This window comes from Archocentrus centrarchus, chromosome 13 (assembly GCF_007364275.1).
Source record: "Archocentrus centrarchus isolate MPI-CPG fArcCen1 chromosome 13, fArcCen1, whole genome shotgun sequence".
NCBI classification, from domain to species: domain Eukaryota; kingdom Metazoa; phylum Chordata; class Actinopteri; order Cichliformes; family Cichlidae; genus Archocentrus; species Archocentrus centrarchus.
The window spans coordinates 6870662-6879674 of record NC_044358.1 but is presented as its reverse complement, the minus strand read 5'-3'; the positions used below and the strand labels follow the sequence as shown (position 1 = coordinate 6879674).

General features: G+C 42.2%; 1 protein-coding gene across 1 annotated transcript in view; it reads right to left on the bottom strand.

Annotated features, from left to right (window-relative positions):
- Positions 1 to 685: 685 nt before the first annotated feature.
- The window catches only part of LOC115791085 (nucleolar and spindle-associated protein 1-like), a 33068-nt gene continuing 24740 nt past the window's right edge, over positions 686 to 9013 (bottom strand). Inside the window, exon 5 of the mRNA XM_030745181.1 lies at positions 686 to 809. Within this exon, the coding sequence (XP_030601041.1) occupies positions 724 to 809 (86 nt within the window). The 3' untranslated portion in view covers positions 686 to 723. The remainder of the gene's footprint in view (positions 810 to 9013) is intronic.

The window sequence follows — 9013 nt, the reverse complement described above, 5'->3', positions numbered from 1 at the left end:
TACCGTCTAGTAACAACAGCAACGATTAGTCATCTAATTCACTAATTGCGCACAAGTGGCCACTTTAGCCATTTCCATCCTTTTCATAAAATCTAACACCATCTGTCTTTCCACATATCTCTTCTCAACAGCACACTTACCTAACATCTCTTCATTACCTCTGTTCCCTTCGCCTACGTATCCATTTAAATCTGCTCTGATCACCACTATCCCCCCATACCATTACATCCATCCAGAATTCCTCTCTTAAATGATATCCACCTTCTGACAACAATCACCCATTCACTGATAACATTCAACATCACCCCTTCAATTTCCAGCTTCAAACTCATGATCCTGTCTGACATGTTTCACCCTCCACAACACTATTCACATACTTTTCCTTCAAGATTACCCATACTCCATCTACACCATGATAGTGTCGTGAACTGACTGAATCAAAGGCAGCAAACTCAAATGCAGAACCCAATCAAGAAACAACAAAAGTAGTAACAGTAATCACAAATCTTTATTTCATGACAAAAGAGCTCGTGGTCTGATCCAAAGGTAGGTTAGCCAGACTTTTCAGGTCCAAGTGGAATATTCTGAGAAGAGAGGAGAGGAAAGTTTTGGTCTCAGGAATGTTCTTAATGAGAAGGGCTGTCCGTCCTTGACGGAGAAGATGGTAACAGAGACCTTACTTGGTTCTGAGATGAGTGGTCTGGGGGAAGTCTGAGGTCCAGATTAATTGCCAGTCCCTTGAGCTGGAAAGATGTGCTGAGTAGGGTGAGCAGGCAGTCCACTTCTTGCAGCATGTTGAAGAATGCAGTCTAAGAGAACAAGAAGCAAGGTGTTAGTACACTAATACAGACTGCATGGAAGGCATGCCGAACTGAACCTAGTTACCACTCTAAGGAGGCAGATAATCTGGCAGAGACTGGATGGTTGAGTTGGTCCTGAAATACCACAGCTTATGAGACTTAATATGGTACAGGTGCTCAGCTGAGTGGAAGAATCCAGGCTCCGCCCAGAAGGGTGGAGATCCACTCAACCAGGGTGACAGGGAGGCTGACAGGCAGCAGACCATGACAGATAGAACAGTTTGAATCCACCTCCAATGCTCCTGATGTTGCTTCTCTTCTACCTGGTCTCCTGCACAAACAGTACATCTACCTTTCTTTTCTCCACCATATCAGCTAGCTCTTTCCCTTTACCAGTAGTCCATACATTTAAAATGCCTGCTCTCACCTCCACACTCCCACCTTTCCTTCTCTCTCACTGCCTGTTAAAATGCCTTCTCCTTCTTCTTTGTTTTTGACCAACAGTATCACAGTTTCCATCAGCACTCTGTTGGGCAACAGCACGGTAGGCAGGCATTGTTAAACTAAGCACTGACCAATCTGGTATGGAAATTTCATACTTGATGATTCACGTTTGAGTTGGCAAAGATTTTATGCCGCCCTTCCTGAACCAACCCTTCACATTTATCCAGGCTTGTGACCAGCCCTGGCTTGTGCCACTCCTGTGGCTGGGTTGTGTCCCAACGTAGGTGTCAGGCTTTAAGCTGGCTTGAGAAAACCAGAAGACCCCGGTGAGAGTGTTTATGCCTCAGTATATATCAAACACTTTTATGGCAACCTGGGGGGTGTCGGACTGATGCATTTTTAGAAACATGTGTTCAGGCCTTACAGCAGTCCAGAAGTCTAATTTCTCACAAAAATGCAAAAAAAACTAAGAGTCAACAGTCAAAATGCATCGAAGAGATCCAACAAACTGATACAAATTTCATGGCAGCTCATGCATCACTTATCAAATTATGTTACTGTAGCTCAGCCGAACAACTGACCATTACTGACATCCAGTATTAAATTGGACTGAAGTCACATGAAGGCCTCACAGTCATGACAACTCTCAAAATATTTTGGAAAGAAGGAGCTACTAGATAAAACAAACCCAAGAGAGAATACTAATAAAACTTAAGACCTGTGTATCCAAAGCTTGATACATTTTATCTAAAATGGCTTAAATGGCCACATATAAACAGCATATCAAAGTCATTTTGCTTGATATGTCTACATCAGAAACTTTGAAGTCAAATGGTGAGGTGATTATAATGAGGGGCAGGTTTATCTCTGCACAGTAAAGCCGCGTTTCCATACAGGACTACTCAGCGCAGGTCGCTTCGACTCGCCGCAGTTCGATGGCGTTTCCATTAGTAACTGGTACAACTGGTGCAGGTACTTTTTCATACCCACTCACCCGAGGTTCTGAGCGATAAGAGGCGATACAAAAATGTGACGCAGAGGACAGCATGCCACTGATTGGTCAGGAAGTGTGATCACTAGCAGAGTCATTAGAGCCACTCCTTCACCAAAATCAAGCCTGCCATTTTTAAAACCCGACAGCAAGAAACTGGAGGCGCAAAGCACCGGTTGAATCCCCAGACCGACAGTTTGCAGCAGTAGTTTTGCAACATGAGAGCCATCTGAAACGCTCACACAGCATACATATTATAACCCTATACTGCCAGGCAATTGTCGCTGAAGCACCATTACCTGCCCCTACTAGCTGAACAGTTGATTAGCACAGAGCCGGAGGGGTGATCAAAGGAACTTTGAATTACCGTAATAACGCGACCATTTGTCCTTTCGAAAGAAATTCAGTTTCTGAAAGCTGAGAAACTGCACTTCATAATGAACACAGGGTATTACTGTGGTGTTATTACGGTAACTGTTGCCGTAAGTCCGCGAATGGCGGCTCTTTTGAAGTACACTGAGCCGATTATGTTCGGGAGTATAGCGTTATACTTACCAATGATAACCTTCATCCATTAACACATTGTACGGGGACTTATGCATGATGATGATATTAAACTGGCATTAGCTGTTAGCTTGCCTCTATCTCATCTATTGTTGTGTTGAGTTTTGAGCCGCATACGAATTACGTCATGAGACTACTGCCCGTGCTGCTATATTGACTCCACCCACACTGTGGTAGTTCTCAATTGCAATGGAAACACAACACGAACGTCCCGAGTTGTGTTGAGTGAGTCGACTCACGCCGAGTCGTTCCGTATGGAAACGCGGCTTAAGTAACAAAAAGTCAGTACCATGGTGACTACATGGTGTGAGGCACATGTGAAAAGCAAAAAATTTCAATTGCTGCTTTTTTTTTTTTTGTACATTGTATTCTTCTTTTTCCTCTTTGTTTTCAGTCAGTGATTTTTGCCTTTTTGATAATGTCTACATTAGCTTGCAGGGTCTTGAATCTAACAACAAAATTTCAAATTATTTTGGTTTTGTCACATTAACGCTTTATAGCTGAGAGCAGAAACCATTAACAGAGTTGTCCTCAGCTGTGCATTTAGACTCATTCAGCTTCAGAGAATGGCTCTGTCACCTCAGGTTGAACTCTGCACTGGTCCAAGATGGTGTTTATGAATGAACCTTTGCCAGTCTTACATCCCAGCAGAGCTAAATCACTCTGAACTGAGGGAGAGAATGTGTGTACAGCACTCATTCAGAGATGTTGTTTGCAACTATTTCTTGCCCTACTTCTGTGGTTAGCATCAAGTTGCTGTTTCAAACCCTATGAAATTCAGCAATCTTTCACTTACATTTTTGTCACTTGAAATCATCTAAAAATATCTGTTCAGTTTTTGTTTTTTGTTTTTTTGGTCAGGCAATAAAAAAGACTAGGTAAAAATAGAAATATGAAGAGGAGAACCAAAAACTCACTGAAAATTCAACCAATGTATTGACCTTCACCTCATGGATTTGTGTTAATGCAGTTCTGTCACATGTGGTTGTGGTTTCTGTTTATTTTTTTAAGCCAAAAATGATCATATATTTGTTGTTAAATACAATGAGCTAAACACAAAAAATATACATATACATTTCACCATTACCTATTTCCCAGCTACCACTTTTTAATGTAAGCCAGTAATCATCACAGATGAAGTACCAGAAGACACACACACACACACACACACACACACACACACACTTCTAACAAGATCTATAAATAGTCTGGGCTGTTACCAAGTGGATGAAAGAATGGAGTTATTAATATTCAAGGTCTCGCTGTAATTTCCCCTCTAATCAAAAGATAGAATCTGCTTCTGAATCATTACTGACCTGAATGCTCACAGACACACACATGCACATATTAATACAAGTATGCTTATTCACAGATTCACATTGTGAAAGCACACACTCATGTTATTTATCTCTTAAGATCTGATGAAAACAAACGCACTATATGCTGTATTCTTGTTCCAATAGCCCACTTATAATCAGTATGCCCTGGTTCCTCAGCACCTTACATAGACCTTGTTAATCCGGTCAATGTCTAAGGTGGTATGGGTTCAGCTATATCTCTCTTCCTCATATTCCAAAGTAGTCTTGGGTAGCATTGGGAGGTCTTGCCTAGGGACCATTACTGGATGCGTGCCCGGGCCAGGATTCAAACCCCTGACCTATTGTTCCAAAGACTGTGAAGCCAAAAAAGAGGGAAGTCAACCAGCTATCAACTGGTCCCCCGTCCAACACTGCAGACACTGATGACAGCTACAAGTACCTTGGAATCCCACAGGAAAATGGGAACTTCGAAGAGGCTGCAAGGAAAGCTGCAACTGCCAAGTACCTGCAGAGAGTGAGGCAAGTCCTGAGGAGTCAGCTGAATGGGAAGAACAAGATCCATGCAATCAACACATATGCCCTGCCACTTGTCAGATAACCTGCTGTGATAATAAGCTGGCCAAAGGACGAGATATAAGCCACTACATCAATACAAGAAAGCTCCTTACCATGCAGTTGCACGCTAAGCAGAAGGAGGCCGAGGACTAGTGAGTGTCCCAACCACTACCCTGGATGAAACAACAAAGATCCATGAATACATCAGGAAAATTTCCACAAATGATCATGGGCTTAGTAAATACCTCAGGCAGCAGAAACTTGAGAAAGAAAAGGAGAAAGAAGAAGAACCATCATGGGAGGACAGGCCCCTGCACTGCATGGACCACCAGCAGATAAAAAAAGTGGATGATATCAAAAAATTTGGATAAAGGCCGGATAAACCTGGCCTGAAAGACAGCACAGAGGCACTAATCTTGGCAGCACAAGATTCATACAGGTTGGGGATGCCCCTGAGACAATCCAGCACATAACAGCAGGGAGCAAGATGCTAGCAGGCAGGGCATAAATGGAACGCCATAACCAAGTTGCTGACATAGTATACAGGAACATCTGTGCCGAGTATGACCTGGAAGTCCCCAAGTCAAAATGGGATACGCCCCTATGGTTGATTGAGAATGACAGAGCTAAGATCCTGTGGGACTTCCAGATACAGACCGACCAACTGGTAATAGTAATTGTGGACAAAGAGAGGAAGAAAGCCATAGTGATAGACATTGCAAGTGATGGCAACAGCAAAAAGGAGGAACACTAGAAGTTTGAGAAATACCAAAAGCTCAGAGAAGAGCTAGAGAGGATGTGGAAGGTGAAGGTAACAGTGGCCCCAGTGGTAATTGGAACACTCGGGGCAGTGGCCCCCAAAACTGGGAGAGTGGCTCCAGCAGATTCCAGGAATGACATCCAAGATCACTGTCCAAAAAAGCACAGTCATTGGAACAGCTAAGATACCGCGCAGGACCCTCAAGCTCCCAGGCCTCTGGTAGAGGACCCACGCTTGGAGAACAAAGACTGCTCTCAGGGTGAGCTGGCATTTTTACATCTATAAATAGTATATTCTGTCTGTCGGAACTGGCTGACATCAGAAATCCTACCAGTGGCTTAAAGGACAGCACAGAAGCTCTGACAATGGTAGCACAAGAACAGGCCCCAAGCACCACATCCATAGAGGCTGGAGTCTACGACAGCCAACAGGACCCATGTTGCACAGTGTGCTAAGGTACCTCAGAAGCTATCCACCACATAGTAGAAGGATGTAAGATGCAAGCTGGGACCGTGTATTGTGAAAGACACAACCAAGTGGCTGGGATAGTGTACAGAAATATCTGTGCTGCACATGGACTAGAATTCTCAAAGTCTAGATGGGAGACACCACCAAAGGTAGTTGAAAACAACAGGGCTATGGCCCTGTGGGATTTTGAGTTCCAAACAAACAGACAGCTGCTGGCCAACCAACCAGACATAGTGGTGGCTGACATAGAGCAGAAGACCGCAGTTGTAACAGATACTGTAACAGATACTGCTGTGTGCTAGGGTTTGTCAACCCCAGCACACAGCTACATCAGAAAGGAGCACACAAAAAAAAGGGACCAAGGAACAACTGGAGCACATGTGGAACAAAGTTCAAAGCAGTCCCAGTAGTAATAGGAGCTGTAATCCCCAAACTGGAAGAGTGGCTCCAGCAGATTCCAGGCACAATCAAAGGCCTCTGTCCAGAAGAGTGCAGTCCTAGGAACAGCTATGCAGAATCTTGAAACTTCCAGGTCTCTGGTACAGGACCTGAGCTTGAGGATCACACACATAACACCCCCTAGGTGGTAAGAGGGAGAACACACAAAAAACACTAATAATATCAGCCAGGGTCAGAATTCTTAGACCTAGAAAGACTTTGTATCACTCTCTCTGTCTCTCTCTCTCTCTCTCGCACATGCACGCACGCACACACACACACACAAACACACACACATACACACGCACACACAGAGTTCAATTACATTACACACTGGTGGCTAATAGCTGGAGCGATGGTTTCTATAATGAGTTTTCAGGAAAAGGCTGAATTAACATGCAGAGGATGCTAGAGCTGCCTTGATTGACCAGCGTACACACACACACACACACACACACACACACACACACAAAAGTCATGATGCAAATACACGCAAACACACCTACATCTAGCGACAACAAACAATCAAACACACACAAATAAACCCACATGCTGATTTTGACTCGTCACAGTTCAGTTAAAGGGCTTCAGGGACAGAGCCAGCAAGGCTGCTAATGTTGTCGTCTTGGTTTATGGTTATTAAAATGCCTGGAAATGGCTGTAATGAAATAGTTGTGGATTAAAGTTTGGAACGTAATGCAGGAAGAAAGCATGACCACTCTTTCGTAATGGAACAAGGCCCAGAAGGCTCAGCAGATTATTGTTTGTTTTGTTTTTTGTTTTTTATTTAGTGTTCTAAATTAACAGGAGAACTGCATGGTGGGTTTTACCACACTCACAATTATATCACTTACATTTTGTAGCCTTGGTAAACAGACGTAGGGTGCAAGTTACAGGGGTAATTGTCTTGGCATCAGTGGTTATTTAGCATCTGTCATTCTTTTTTGTTTCTGAGGTGAAATCAGCAGCTCTGAGTTTCAGCATTTGGGAGTTTATCTCTTCCTTACCTGAAATGACAGGTTTCTAAAGAATATGTATGCATTGCCTGTGTTCCACCAGCCTGGGCTTCTGGTTTTAAAATACAGCCTATGCTATGTGAAAGTCAGAAATGCTCCACTTTCTTCCATTTATTGCAGATATAATGGAAAAGAATGTGTGCCTGACTGACCACCAAGTAGCTGGAACTAAGTCAAACATAACACCAAGTAAATCTGCCATTTTTCAACACATACAGATTAGTAGCAGAGCCATATTTATTTACTTGTTTTTTGTTTTTTTTGTTTTTTTATTTGTTTTTTAGGGGTGCCCAGCATGAGACCATTACTTACACTAGGGTAGAACAGTCACTATCTTATTCCTCCCATGGGGCCAGTTACTATCGGCAAGCAGTTTTTAGCCACTCAGTATTATCATTTACTTATGCAGGCATGACTAGCATGCAGGAAACATGTGCATGTACAATTAATATTTTATTGTATTTTAGACCTCAATTAATAAAAAAAAAAAAAAAACTGGAACACTTGCTATTCTCTTATTTCTTGTTGAAACTCATACAATAATCAAAATTTAAATGTGTGATTGACCCAGCATTTTGAACTTCTTTAGTGTTTTGGGATCTGAGTTTTTATTCCAGTTCTTGGTTATGATTTGGTTTTCTCTTTATATTCTGAGGCTTGCTCAGTTTTGGTTATCCAGGTTCTGCTGCTTTTGGTTATAGTATAGTGCCTTGTCAAGTCTCTGTCTCTGGTGTTTAGTTAGTTCTGTTTTATTTTGTCTCTTGTGCACTGTGTTCAGTTTTTCTTCCCCTTGTCTCATTAGTTAGATCCCATTCACCTGCCACATAGCCGACACAGGACAGCTACTGTATACAACAATTATGTGCATAGCTCAGGACCGGCTTCGCTGTTGATTGTGTTGGGTGGCCAGACATTGGTCTGTGGGACTCAGCCCCAACTGTTCACGGCAGATGACTGCCCCTCCTTGAGCCTGGTTCTGCCGGAGGTTTCTTCCTGTTAAAAGGGAGATGTTCCTTCCTACTGTCACCAAGTGCTTGCTCATAGGGGGTTGTTTTGACTGTTGGGTCTTTTCTGTAATTATTGTCAGGTCTTTACCTTACAATATAAAGTGCCTTGAGGCAACTGTTTGTTGTGATTTGCTGCTGTATAAATAAAATTAAACTGAATTGAATTGAATTTGCTGAAAAAAAAGTCCTTGGTTGTATTTAAATTGCTGTAGATTAATTTTTGGCCTACAATCTGTGAAACGTGTTAAACATCTCTCATAAACAATATTAGGTCACTTTGAGCAAGAAACAACACTCCTGTTAGAAGTTAGAAGCTGCAATCACTTCTTGGCAGTGACTTTCATATATTCTTTATTAATGAGGGTAAAAACTATCATTGACATTAAAAATGTCTTTTTTCCTGAGAGATCTGGCCAAGAGGGCTGCAGAAATTGTGACAAATATAACATTACAGTTCTATAAAGAGTAGTCAAAAAGGACTGGATTGATTATAATGTAGATACAATAATGCAGAGTCATGAATATATTTGCAAAACAAGTCATTTCTTCTTTTTCTATAGAAGCCCTTCATAAATCCTGTGTACCACAGTCTATTTACAGATATAAGCAAAGATCATACATTTAAAAAAAAATGGAAATCACTTTTTGGCA